Source organism: Mya arenaria, chromosome 3 (assembly GCF_026914265.1).
Source record: "Mya arenaria isolate MELC-2E11 chromosome 3, ASM2691426v1".
NCBI lineage: Eukaryota > Metazoa > Mollusca > Bivalvia > Myida > Myidae > Mya > Mya arenaria.
In genome coordinates, this window is record NC_069124.1 from 51,641,407 (window position 1) to 51,655,716 (window position 14,310).

Sequence of the window (14,310 nt, forward strand, 5' to 3'; positions counted from 1 at the left end):
CTCATAGAAGAATTGGTGTGAAGCTACAATCCTATCAGTGGCATTTCAGGTAAGGCTCATGAAGGATGTAAACATCAGTCATAAATCGGACTCAAATGTGTTGGGTTTGGTGCTATTTTTATGTATTTCGGATGTGTCAGATGTTTATCTCTAAACCTTTTTCCTAGGTCGCCACGACTTTGACATAACAAGTTTTGACTGTACTTCAATTTACAGGTGCCCAGCATAAGCGGTCGTGAAGCCATTTTAACCCTACTCCTGATACACCTCACATATATACTTCAATTAACAGGTGCCCAACCTAAGCAATGGTGAAGCCATTTTAACCCTACTCCTGATATGCCTCACATATATACTTCAATTTACAGGTGCCCAACCTAAGCAATGGTGAAGCCATTTTAACCCTACTCCTGATATGCCTCACATATATACTTCAATTTACAGGTGCCCAACATAAGCAATGGTGAAGCCATTTTAACCCTACTCCTGATATGCCTCACATATATACTTCAATGAACAGGTGCCCAGCCTAACCATGGTGAAGCCATTTTTAACCCTATCCTGATATACCTCACATATATACTTCAATGAACAGGTGCCCAGCCTTAGCCATGGTGGAGCCATTTTTAACCCTATCCTGATATGCCTCACATATATTCTTCAATGAACAGGTGCCCAGCCTAAGCCATGGAGAAGCCATTTTAACCCTACTCCTGATATGCCTCACATATATTCCGTACTTCAATTTACAGGTGCCCAGCCTTAGCCATGGTGAAGCCATTTTTAACCCTATCCTGATATGCCTCACATATATACTTCAATGAACAGGTGCCCAGCCTTAGCCATGGTGGAGCCATTTTTATCCCTATCCTGATATGCCTCACATATATACTTCAATGAACAGGTGCCCAGCCTTAGCCATGGTGGAGCCATTTTTAACCCTATCCTGATATGCCTCACATATATACTTCAATGAACAGGTGCCCAGCCTAAGCCATGGAGAAGCCATTTTAACCCTACTCCTGATATGCCTCACATATATTCCGTACTTCAATTTACAGGTGCCCAGCCTAAGCCATGGAGGAGCCATTTTAACCCTACTCCTGATATGCCTCACATATATGCCAGCCAGTGTACTATTTGTCTATGTGACCTCGTTCATCTTTAAGAAGTGGGTAATGGCACAGGTTCTTCATCCTCTTATGATAATTATGGTAAGTTTGTATACTTTGCAATACTTCAATGCCAAAAAGCCTCTACTTTTCATAAACCCATTTGAAATGCTAAGAAAATATATATGGGATTACCAGACCTCCAAAGTTCACATAGATGTACATAAGAATAAGATACATGTGCCTTAGGGCCTATATATTAAAAGTACTTTACACAAAAATACAAAATGCAATTTGACCATTTATTTTACTTATAAGTAAGTAATACTGTTTCTTATACCAAAATTACACGGCATCAACCAACATCATATTTTAACATTACGTTGTATCAAGGCTTGATGGAATGACAAGGTAATAAGTACATAAGATACCTTCCACCCCACCCAGTGATATATATGTTACTGGATTCAGGTAGTGAGTTTGAGTAAACATGGTATTGGACAACAAGAAAACAATGATTATATACCGTATAACTGATTGAAGTTTAATCTTAGTATGTTCTTTTAGAGTGGAATATTTGAAAACACTTGGATTCGGATGTATCTTTGAAAAATCTAAATGGTTATTATGTGAAAACTTCTTTGTTCTGAAACTGTTTTACTAGACTTAGTATGTGCAGATTATAGATTATATATATATATGTAAAAACTTGTTTTTATTGATAATTTATTTACTCCTATTTACATGAATGTTCCATATCGAGACATGTGCTTGGTTTTTCTGTTCTCTGCCTGTTAAAGTGAAACTTGTATTTAAAATTGATACATACACATGTACAGTGAAACTGTGTTCCCTCGAACAAGCGGTCGCTCGAGAACCGGCGTTCCCTCGAGGTCGGAGCTTGGTCCCGAACTTTTTTCCTTCTATTTTCATATAAAATATACCCACGCTGCCTCGAAACCTAATTATGTCGAGCAGTCGAGCAATATCCTCGGTCCCAAGTACACAAATCGTGCACAAAACCGTATGGCTCCCTCAAGGTCATGATTTCACACTTTTTCCCGAACGCGTGTTCCAAAATAAACAAACAATTGCCAGGTGTTAAAATTTTCGCAAGTTGTAAAAATTGCAATGACTGTTAAAAGGCAATTTGATAAGGTGTGAACAACCGTTCACTGTTAACGCAAGACCGATATTAGTTGATTTTGGGCATTTGAGATGATAATTATGACAAGTTAATGACGAGAAGTTAATTGTGAGAAATTTAAATGAGTAATAAAAATATGATCAAAGCACTACCATAGAATCTCTGAAAAGAATTCCTTCTTGTCACTTTGCTTTGCAATATGGCAAATGAGAAAGAACTTACAAATTGTCGAACACCTGAGCAATCTAGTGAAGGACCCATGACTAGGGGGATAGCTAGATCGGGTTCCTTACTTTCAAAATGTCACAACCAAATGAAAGAAAATAATTGTCAAACACCTGAGAAATCTAATTAAGGACCCATTACTTATACCAAGACACCAACACGCCCACTCACGTCCTTTACAGGAAAGAATCGGTGTCTTAGTAAACAGTCTGTTTGACGACTTCAAACTTAAAATACACTGAAAGATATTTCATATCAAACTGGAAAATTGAAAATCGGGTCGCTCGAAACATCGGTTCCCGCGAGGTTTTGTCTCGGTCCCTGGCGACCTCGAGCGATCGCAGTTTTACTGTATAACAAACATAATTTTTGAGTGATAAACCTTTAACTACTTTCTATATAATGCATTTATGGAAACTATCAATTACTGATAAAGATTGTAACCATGTATTTATTAGCTGAAAACGCACAGATATTAAAGGACTGGCGGGTATTAAAAGATTTACAGTGATAAACTATCATCTCATAAGGTAGAAATACCGTGTTTTCTGCACCTTTCTTACAAATTGAACACGGTATCCTTCATAAGAATCATTGTTTTCGATATTTATTCCTCCTTTTTGGTAAATTAAAACAATAAATTGTGGTACATCTTATTTGGGGGTAAGAGTGCATCTTTAATCAATGATGTGCATGTTCCTCCTACAGGGTGCAATGATGGCTTTCCTGGTGGTTGTAACAGCTGATTTTGGTGACTTATGGTCCACCGCCAGCCTCTTACATGTGATCTTCTGTATCATTGTGCCTCCGTACACCATATATGGTGGGCTTCTATACATTGATAAGGTAAACGTTTAGCGCAGCGGTAGTTTGAAATATTTGAAAGTTAAAATTTCATGTAAATATCCAGAAAGTTTAGATATTTTGTCTTTAAATGTATGATAAGGGTGATAAAAGTCAGACAACTTCAAGTGTCAAGCATCATTATATGAGGAATAGGCTATTGACTACATTATGTATTGTTAGCAAAATAATAAAGAGATCTGCATTATAAACAGGCTGGTTTAATGTATTTTTTATTAAATTATTTCATCTATTGTCATAATTTAAACACAGGTGCACAGGAATGCTGAGCTGGCCTCGGATGGTATTTCTTTTGGGGAATATTTTACTGGTGAAATACTGGCCGCAATCCTCATTGTGAGTATTCATATCATACCGTGTAATCCGATTAGTTCTTCACATCAGTTCATATGAATTCTACAGAATGTTGGCTGTTCTTTCATACTTATTTTTGATAGTTGCGCTAAAATGGTTCAAGCCTATTACAAAAGCCCCCAAGTTATGAATTTGTAAACACTCTTTATAGTTTTATTAATATGCAGAATTATTGTGCTCAGTCAATTAAATGATTAAATATTGATTCTGTAATGCACCAGTCAATTTTAACCATGGCCCCCCAGGTCCGAGGAATAGCTAGGGCTTTGACTTTCGGTCCAGCCAATCCTGGGTAAAATCCCTGCCAAAGGGACAAACTGCTGGTAAAATCCCCGCCAAATGCCCCCACACCCAGGGATACCTAGGTTAGGCCCATTCCCCTCTATTATTGGCGCGACAACAAAACCACCACATTCACTTGGCACTGCGAGGCCACCTGGAAGGTAAAAACAAGGCCCATTTCCCCTGCTATCCCTGGTATACCCCCGGACCTGGGGTGGGGTGGGGGGCGTGGTCACAATTGACTGGTGCATAATGTCGAGACATTTAATTTCAGCCTATCTTTCATGTTGTCCTGAATCTCTATCTACTAAGAATCCTTGATGGTCCAAACTCAGGGGGCTCATACTTAGGGCCCCTAAAATCCCTATTCACAAGAACAAGAAAGCGAAAACACCAGTACACTCTACTAGATGACGATGATGATATCACTGTTGACATTGATATAGAGGATGAAGATGTTAGGATGGAAAGGAGAAGAGTGCAAGCATTCAAGTTTGAAACACAGGTGAAATTATAATTCCAACTGTCCTTGAAAATGATTGTCTGTATCCACTATTAGAAACTAAAGGTCAGTTTTGACTTGCTCCTTATTGTTATAGAAAACTTGTTCAATAAGGAATCTATGATAGGTTGTCGGGTAAGTGCACTCACTTTTCACCTAGGCAACCTGGGTTAAATTCCCGGCTTGGGTGCATGTGAGTTTGATTTTTGATCACAAAGCCAGACAAGTGGGTTTCTCCCGGGAAATCCGGTTTCCTTCACAACACAAGACCACACTCTCTCATAACATCGTTCCAATGAGAGTGATTAATTTTGTAATAACTTTCACAAACATTGTAGAATAATTAAGTTTAAACTAAACTTAACGAAGGATGCTATTTTTGATAAGCTGTTCATCAATACATTACTTTGAGTGTTGCTTGCAAGTTAAAATGGCATTTTGTGTTTTAGGATTATGTTAAATACAAGAATAATCAGAATGAGGAGGCTGCAAATCTTATACAGGGTAAGTCAAGGTTTGGGATTTTTAGCTCATCTTTTTTCGAAGAAGCAAAGTGGAGAATTCATGATAACCTTGTGTTGTCATTGCTCAAAAACCATAAAAGATATTCTTACTTAACTTGGTACATCTGTTAAAAAAGAAAATAGGTACATGTTTAGCAGGACCCATAACTTTGGCTTTAATAATTGTTAAGTTATGCCCATTTTTAATTAAAGAAAAACAAACCAATGTTGGGGTTTTCTCCATGATATGCGATTCTGTTTATTGTAAGCAAAAATTAATGAATTTATTTTGTGGTTAAGAAATATCAGAATCATAACTCTGTTGTTTCAGAGATCATTGGCTACAGTTAATTGCAATCAATTGATCTGTTAATGCAATAGAAACATGAAAGCCTTATTTTATATCTTTACAGGAAATGCGGAGGTTTGTATACCAGTCAATCTTTTCAGTGTCTTCTGATACTCCTTGTATCTGTTATATGTTGTTAACACAAACATGTAAATAAGTCAATAATACAAGTCAGTAAACTTGAGTTTTCTTAGACATGAGTTTTCTTAGAAATCTACCTAGACTTAGGTTTTTTCTATGTTCAAGTATTCATCGTGTTCAATTTTCTTTTGACTCATTTTAATGGACCATTTAGGCTTGATTTTTTTTATTAAAATCTTTTTGCTAGAGTGAGTAAAAATTTAATCATCAAAAATGAATTTCTGTTTTACTAGATCAGAACAAGATTTTATCCCACCAATTTGTTTCTGTTGTATATTTGATCGAGTGCAGGTGCCTGCATGTATGGTATGTGGTGTTAGGAAAGAATATCCCAAACCTGGTGCCCGTCGCTGTTGTTGTTGTTGGGGGAAAGGCAAGGTTCACGTTGCCGTTGACAACTCGTCATTTGCGGTTCGGAGGGGTGAGGTGTTTGGCTTGCTGGGACCAAACGGAGCAGGGAAATCAACAACATTGAGCTTGATTACGGATGATGTGAAACCGAATAGGGGTCAGGTAATTTCTGCGCTGCAAAGGAGAAATGGTGATAAATTTTGGGAATGTTATGAAACCTTGCTATGCATAGCATTTAATTTGTCTATAACTTACCATTTTAGTGATGTCAAATACTTGATTATATTTTAGCATGAAAATCTGAATTCTCAAATAACATTTTGCATATTTGCAGTTTATACAGTAGTATCTTGTACTCTATATTTAAAGTTGATTTTTGACTTGCTTACATATTTATACCCCCGACAAACAAAGTTTGAAAGGGGTATATTGAAGTCACCCTGTGGTCAGTCGGTCGGTCGGTTTGTCGGTCAGTCCATTGCAATTAACCTTGTCCGGAGCATAACTTAAAAACTACTGAATGGAATTGGATTAAACTTCATACAATTGTAGAGCATAATGAGAGGAAGTGCAGTGTACAAAACAATAACTTTATTCTTGCTTATTACTGAGTTATTGCCCTTTGTTACTTTTTTTTTTGTCCGGAGTATAATTTGAAAAGCACTGGATGGAATTCATTGGAACTTCATACAATGGTAAAGCGCAATGAGAGGAAGTGCAGTGTTCAATAAACATAACTCTACTTTAGCTAATTACTGAGTTGTTGCCCTTTATTTTATTTTTTTGCTGTCAACTTTTTTTCCAGACATTAACTTGCAAACTACTAGATGGAATTTATTGAAACTTCATACAATGGTAAAGCACAATGGGAAGAAGTGCAGTACACAAGAACCATAACTCTATTTTAGCTAATTACAGAGTTATGACCTTTAATACTTTTTTCTTGTCCCAAACATAACTTGACTATTGGATTGAATTTAATAAAGCTTCATACAGTGATAGATCATAATGAGAGAAGTGCAGTGTACAGGAACCGCAATTCTATTTCAGCTAATTACAGAGTTACTGCCCTTCGTTACTTTTTCCTGTCCGGAGCATAACTAGAAAACTATCGGATGGAATTTAATAAAACTTCATACAGTGATAAATCATAATGAAAGGAAGTGCAGTGTATAGGAACCGCAATTCTATTTCAGCCAATTACAGAGTTATTGCCCTTTGTTACTTTTTTTTGTCCGGAGAATAACTTGAAAACTACTGAATGGAATGTGATAAAACTTTATACAATGGTACAGCACAATGAGAAGGAGTTCAGTGTACATGAATCATTACACTATTTTAGCAGAGTTATTGCCTTTTTCTGTGGGTTTTTTGTCAAACTTTTGTCCGGACAATAACTTGAAAACTACTAGATGGAAATTCATAAAACTTCATACAATGCAATGCACAACAATTATAAAAGCGTTATTTTCTAATTTTAACAATAACAATAGAAAAATGTACAAAACAAAAATAACCCCATCCATAACATTTTATGTGTTTTCCTTTCTAAATATGTTTATATAAACCATTACTTTTAAACAACTGGTATAAAAAAAAGTAACTTAACTCATTTATAGATGGTCATAGGCTATCGTATATTCTGTGCTTTTGAACATCAAATATATCAGTATTAACATCTCAGTATTAGCATCACTGATATTGTTTAAAGCTTTTTTTCTAACTTTTAAAAACATAATCAAAAAATGAATAACTGACAATAGTCTATAAGATAAATTGTCATTTATAGGTTGGCTTTCCAAATAGTTGACTGCAATTTCATATCAGGGCGGCACTCGGGGGTATTAATCACCTTCAGTGATAGCTCTAGTTATACTTCCCGTGTGATCAACTGCATGTCAAAATTTATGCAAAACTCTCAAAACAGCCATAACATGATAAGACTGTTTACACTCGCCACTCAGCAAGACCAGTGCAGTCAAGTGTATTACTGTTTCATTCTTCAGTTTGGATAAAGATATTGATTGGCCATCACTTACAATATCCAATAATATTGATTACGGTAGTGCATCTCAGTATGCAAATAACCACCAAAATATCATTTCAGATCTCCATCTGTGGCTTAAACAACCATTCCAGCCAGTTCACAAGTCTTCACCCAATGGGGTTCTGTCCCCAGGTGGATGCCCTCTGGGCCTCCCTCACCCTTAAAGAACACCTTGAGTGCTACGCCCAGATCAGGGGCCTGTCCAGGGAGAAGAGGCGTGTGGTTATCAACTTGTAAGTCTGCGTTTGATGTTCCTTTATGAATTATACTGGTATAATCATGTATTCTTTGTTAGTCAGCGCTTAATTTAATGTATTTTATTGGTATGATTATGTAGTTTTTTTAAATGCTAAAATCACAAATTGAATTAAACAAATGTTGAGAGACTGTCGAATACAACTACCCAACAAGTTTAAGAAAAATTGAACTTAACAAATTATCAAACTTTCACAAACAGCATTTGTAAGATACCTGTACTAGAGTATTAATTCTGCTGGTATTAAAATGGTTCTTGATCGAAGCAAGTAAGAATCATGAATTAACTCAATCTGTGACAATCTGCTGTTAAATTCAGTTTGTTCATTTAAACCCACCTTTGACCCATGAAGTTTGAAGTGTTGATAAAGATTACAAAAGATAATTATTGACACTTTCCTGTTTCAGTTTACTGAAATACTTAAATCTTAAGGAAGATGCAGACAAACTAACTCCTGTACTTTCTGGAGGAACCAAGAGAAAGGTGAATATTGGTAAACTTTTAAGAATGTGAAAGAAGTAGAGTTTCGTCCTAGATTTAAGAATTATTTATACAAAACTACGAATAATTGTACATGTACCACAAGTGATTTGGTTTAAGGTATGTGTGGCAGATCCGAGGTGCAGGGGTTAACCACTAAACCGTTCTTCCAGGTTTTGCAAATTGGATGTCCCTCCCCCCCTCACTTGTAGGTTATACATTACTAATTATTTTTCCTATGCATTTCAATGCAAACAAGCAACGCTTCAAATGGAAAAAAATAGTATTTCTAGCATTTCACATACCTGACAATTAATCATACATTTACTTAAAATTCAGTTCAAATCCAATTGATTTAAACTATAAAGAAGGAATGTCAGGTTTCTTTAGAGAAAATTTACTCATTTTGAAGTTAAGCACCCTTATTTTTTCATAGGATGCATATCACATCAGGTGGAAGACAGCCAAGTTCCGGTTGATTAGAAAATATTTCATCTGAGAGAAATTTATGTTTTTTTTCTCCCTGAGTGCACATATTGGACTGAATTTAAAGTATAACAAAAATAAATTAATTCATTACTCAGACTTAAACAAAATATCGATCTAAAGTAGCAATCTCAATCTTGAATATAAAGTGGGACATCTGGGATGACATCCTTTACTTAGCATTTTGTTACAACATACCCTGTATCAGTGCTATACATTAGTGTTCGTAAATATAATCTTGTTACTTCTGTCTACGCAATTAACCTCACAAACCTACGGTAAAGGGACTGGATCTCCCATTCAGATCAATGCTTGTTTTAATGGTACAGTTGCTTAAAAATCTATGGCTCTATTGTTCTTTTCGAAATTCATTGTATAGAATTATTTGATATAGAAGTGAAGATGTTGTGTACATCTGTTCCAGCTTAGCTACTGTATGAGCATCCTGGGTAATCCATGTGCAGTGTTACTAGATGAGCCCTCCACTGGAATTGACCCACACGCTAAACAATTACTCTGGTAGGTGGAAGTTTCATATCATTTTGTCTTTTGCTTAAGTTTAAGGATTTTTACATGTAGCTTGAATAGAATTGACAGTAGAACAATTAAATGTCCCTGTTTTATCAAAAAGTGTATTGTATAATTGCTTTTTAAATATATCAGATACTAATCTTCCTATTACCTGTCAACATATATTAGAAACATGTTGTTTTACTGGTTATGCATTATACAAACGAAAGCTTATTTGAATTTGGAAGTACCCTAAATCTTTTAACTTGAATAGTGGTGACATTAAAATGATTCTGATATAACAATATTTTGCCCTCTGCTCGGACATAGCATAATAATTTGAAGTGATAAAATGGCCTTTATAATCTCACTGCAAGATGAAGAAAATGCTTTGAGATTGTTATACTCACCAGGAAGATGATACTTGGTTCAGTGAAGAGTTTGGACTGTGGGGTGTTACTGACCACACACAATATGGAGGAGGCGGATGCTCTGTGTTCCAGGATAGCTATCATGGTCAATGGGAAACTCGAGTATGTACACAAATACATGTTTAAACCGTACATGTAGTATTTTAGAGTCAAATTTCCTACATGTACTGATATCTACAATATATTTTGCCTCAAAATGTCAATTAATATCTCTTCTTTTTTTCTGATGAAAAAATGTGACGTCAGCATTGAAAATGATTCCTGTGAAGTAAGTCAGGATTTTGTTTTATCCATGTTATTGAATCCAAACCAAAAAATGACCAAATAATGTTAAAATGTAATGGCGTATTTCAGTCCTTGCAGAATTGAAATTGACAGAACTTTTCCTCCATATTTTAAAAGCCCAAGTCATAATAAATGCTGTATATAAGTTTTAACTTAACATATACAGAGATAAATTTAAATACTCATTTGTTAAAAGAGGGGTGTTTCCACTGTGTCTTAAAGCCATAGAGATAAATCCAAGTTTAGCTTAAATGGCTTGATAAAATTTATAATATTTTCAGATGTCTTGGCTCTGGTCAACATTTGAAGAACAAGTTTGGTAGCAATTACATCCTTGATGTTAAATCAAAGACAGCAATAGAAGAAAAGGTACACTTCAAATTCATTGTAATATCCCACAAGCTGATTCAATGTTAATAAATCTTAAAAGTTCTTTATAAGGCAATATTGAAATGAGTAATATGTCTACAAATATGAATATACATCGGTAGGAGTACTATTTTTTACCTTTTTTTTGCAATGATAGATGTCCATTGCGAAGCCATTGTGTAGAAGTTCTTGATAAAGAGGATTGATAATTCATTTAGCTGGTCAGGTTTATAAAGGAAGAATAGCCTTTGTTTCATGAAACATGGGGCCAATTGATCGGCCGAACTTTGTTCACGTTAACAATGTGATTTATGACATTGTTGTGAAATATTGAAGATGTGCTCACATAATATTTAAATATGAACAAGTACAGCTGAAACAACTGTCTCAAATCTTGTTAGAAATACAGCAGATCACAGCAGTAATGATTTAAAAGTTAAAAACGCTGATATAAACAATGTTGTCAACTTTAACAAAGTTCTGACAATCTACTCATGGTTTCATGCAAAATAATTAGCTAGGGCCATAAACATGAAACTTGGTACACATTTTTACATGTGTCAATGGGAATATGACTATCAAGCCCCATAACTCTGCCTAAAACATTTCTTCAGTCTGCCCGACTATATAATAAAATGTACGAGGCTTGCGATCCTCTTGTTTTATTCGATGTTCTGAAACCAGATATAAATTATTCAGAATGGGCAGTCACATTTTTCCAAATATATATAGTTAACATATTTGTACATTTGTTCAGCCCAATCGAGAAGTCATGGATAGGATAAAAGCCTATGTCAGTAAACATTTCCCAGGGGCGGAGATTCGGGAGGAGTTTGATGATCGAGCCCAGTTCAAAATACCACGCACAAGCATTGCATCCTTGGCAAGGGCTTTCTCCCTGTTGGAAGAAGGTAACAATTGTAGCGCATCATTTGCTTGGTAGAAAGTAGTCAAAGGGCATGTATTTTTAAGGTACTAGTATATTAAATTTAAAAAGAGTTTCTTAAATTGTTTAAATGTAAGCATGTAGCATGTTTGTAAAAACAATTGTTTTTATAATAAACAGTTGTTTCTAACTTTTTATGCTAAGGGATATAAAAATGTTATATTTTCACATTACAGCTAAGACAAGTGATCTTGTCGAGGAGTACAGCTTTACCCAACCAACTTTGGAGCAGGTAGTGTTTTTTTAGCATTCACCAAACTTTTTGGCCTTGAATGAAACATAAAATAATTTAAAAAAAGCTTGGTTTATGTACAGGCTTTGATCTCCAACTTTTTTATGCATCATGTATATACATAATGCTGAATAAATCGCTACTTAATGTAGCCAGTTAATCAATTTAGATGAATTAAGCTTTACTTAGCTTACATTCATGTTTTGATCATATTTTTTTCAGGTGTTTTTGGAATTTACTCGGAACCAACAGATTGATGACTTGACCAAACAATAGACTGACATACACCAACACCTGAATTGTTTGTGTTTTACGGTGTAGAAAATAATAGACTGACTTACACCAACACCTGCATTGTTTGTGCTTTACTGTGTAGAAAATAATAGACTGACATACACTCAAACCTGAATTGTTTGTGGTTTACAGTGAAGATAAACATCAAATAAACCCAAATGATCCTACTTAACACACATATACTTAAGGAATAGTTAAAAATGTGTTAGTTTATTCTAATTTCTTTAAGCTTGATTGCTGAAGCTAAAAGAATCACTCTCGAGTCTGTTTCCTGGGTAGAAACCAGGTCTGGTGTCCATTTTGAGATGCCGTGAGAAAGTACCCCTGGTGGAGATCGAACCCTCAACCTCTTGGTTCATTGTAAAACGGGAATCTGTAAAATGGACTACTTGCTCTAATAATCATATTGTACAACTTCGTATTGTGCAGAACTTGTTATGCTCCCTTCGAAGAAGATGCTCATCATATTGGTTTGTAAATGTTAGTATGTCTGTTGGATGGTCGTTCCTTCGGTAGATCATGTCTGGTCCAAACAATGATTCGATACTTGTTTTACATACGACCATTAAACCTTCAGTTTCCATGTTGCTCTTGAGCAGTAGATAATCCTATTGTTTTAGGGGTCAGTAGGTAAAAGTTAAAGGCCCCTGTCATTGCATTTTTTCAAATAACACTTAGTCTAGCAAATGCTTCGTTCCAAATGCCACAAAGAGGGGCCTTATGTTATAAAATCATCTTTTTGTTTGGAAATGTAATTTTCATGAATTGTTTGAATGTTAGCTAGATGTGAATTTTACGATGTAATGGTTCATTTTCGTTATCAGTACCGGTACATGTTTATATTTTCATAAACAATTCTATGAAGTAGTGGTTCTTGTTTCTATGAAATTTGTATTTGTATGAAGTAATTGATTATATTTTCAAGGGCTAACAGATTATACTACTGCTATTTTGTTTCATGTTGCCCGACATTGTGATGTCCAAAAATATATTTTTATAACTATTTATTTATTTACACTTTGTATAAATACTCTCTTGTCTCTTATAAGATATTCAGGCAATGAGGTTCGTGTATTTATTGTGTTGATAAATGCGTTGAAAAACATATCACTTCTATGGAATGTCTGTGATAAGGTAGTTTATGTGCATAATATGTTGTTGAGGATTTGCCATTATGTGCATTTGTTCTTTTAAATTGGTAAATTGTGTTGTTTCCACATTCAAATGTGTATATGTTTTTTCATCACAATAGTGTAACACCCAGTTTCCACTCATTAGATGTGCAAATACTTGTTCTCAGTTGATTTATACATGTATTTTAGATGTTATTTGGATGTTGTTTAAACAAAAGCATTTATACAAGACTTGTTTGTGCTATAGGTATTGTTATGAATATTTACAATATTTTACAATCTTTATAACCATTTATTGAATTCTTACCATAAAGATTTGACTGTTAATGCATTGATTTATTTACTTGTGAATGTTATTATGTATCCTCATAATCTGTTATGTCAGTTTACCTATTTGATGTCTGGCCCTAATAGTGTGGGTTCTCAAATCATGACGTATCATACCGGTACTCATGGTACTTAATTCAATGTTCCACATTCTCTTGTACTATAGGAAAAGTTCATGCCGCATATAATTATACATACATGTTATATATATTTTAATAAAATGTTACAATAATTTTTTTGTTGAATTGCTTTATTAAGCATGTATTTTACATATAATTTGCTAGTTACTTTATTAAGGCAACTTAGTATTTCTGTTGGTAACGTTGGCAAATGGCTTCACCAACTAAATTTTGTACAGTCAATAACTTAAACAGTTAACCTAAAAGTTGGTGATAGCATTTTTGTACATCATGTTAAGTTCAAGCGCCAGATGAATCCATCCAGTTTCACCTAAGTTATGCCACTTTTTCATTAAAATAGGTCAAGTTTTTGGTTTATACAAAATCAGACCTAGGTTTCATTCGAGATGGTTTGACAACAAACAATATGGTTGTCAATAGTACCACATGGGTTGACAATGAATAAACTTTTAAAAAAATTAGAAGCAAGATTGTGCAAATTAAGTGTACAAACACTCGTATACAATTATGTGAAATTCAGTTAAAATGGCTTGATGGAAAGATT

At 34.8% G+C, this 14,310-nt stretch overlaps 1 protein-coding gene across 2 annotated transcripts in view; it reads left to right on the forward strand.

Annotated features, from left to right (window-relative positions):
• The window catches only part of LOC128227109 (ATP-binding cassette sub-family A member 9-like), a 29,911-nt gene extending 16,053 nt beyond the window's left edge, over positions 1-13,858 (forward strand). For both annotated transcript variants that reach the window (XM_052937319.1, XM_052937320.1), the window contains 15 exons: positions 1,062-1,214; positions 3,193-3,330; positions 3,601-3,684; positions 4,259-4,489; positions 4,936-4,990; positions 5,403-5,413; positions 5,771-5,992; positions 7,938-8,110; positions 8,541-8,616; positions 9,524-9,618; positions 10,023-10,142; positions 10,607-10,694; positions 11,452-11,605; positions 11,817-11,872; positions 12,095-13,858. In XM_052937319.1, the coding sequence (XP_052793279.1) occupies positions 1,062-1,214; positions 3,193-3,330; positions 3,601-3,684; positions 4,259-4,489; positions 4,936-4,990; positions 5,403-5,413; positions 5,771-5,992; positions 7,938-8,110; positions 8,541-8,616; positions 9,524-9,618; positions 10,023-10,142; positions 10,607-10,694; positions 11,452-11,605; positions 11,817-11,872; positions 12,095-12,148 (1,710 nt within the window). In that variant the 3' untranslated portion in view covers positions 12,149-13,858. The remainder of the gene's footprint in view (positions 1-1,061; positions 1,215-3,192; positions 3,331-3,600; positions 3,685-4,258; positions 4,490-4,935; positions 4,991-5,402; positions 5,414-5,770; positions 5,993-7,937; positions 8,111-8,540; positions 8,617-9,523; positions 9,619-10,022; positions 10,143-10,606; positions 10,695-11,451; positions 11,606-11,816; positions 11,873-12,094) is intronic.
• Positions 13,859-14,310: the final 452 nt, after the last annotated feature.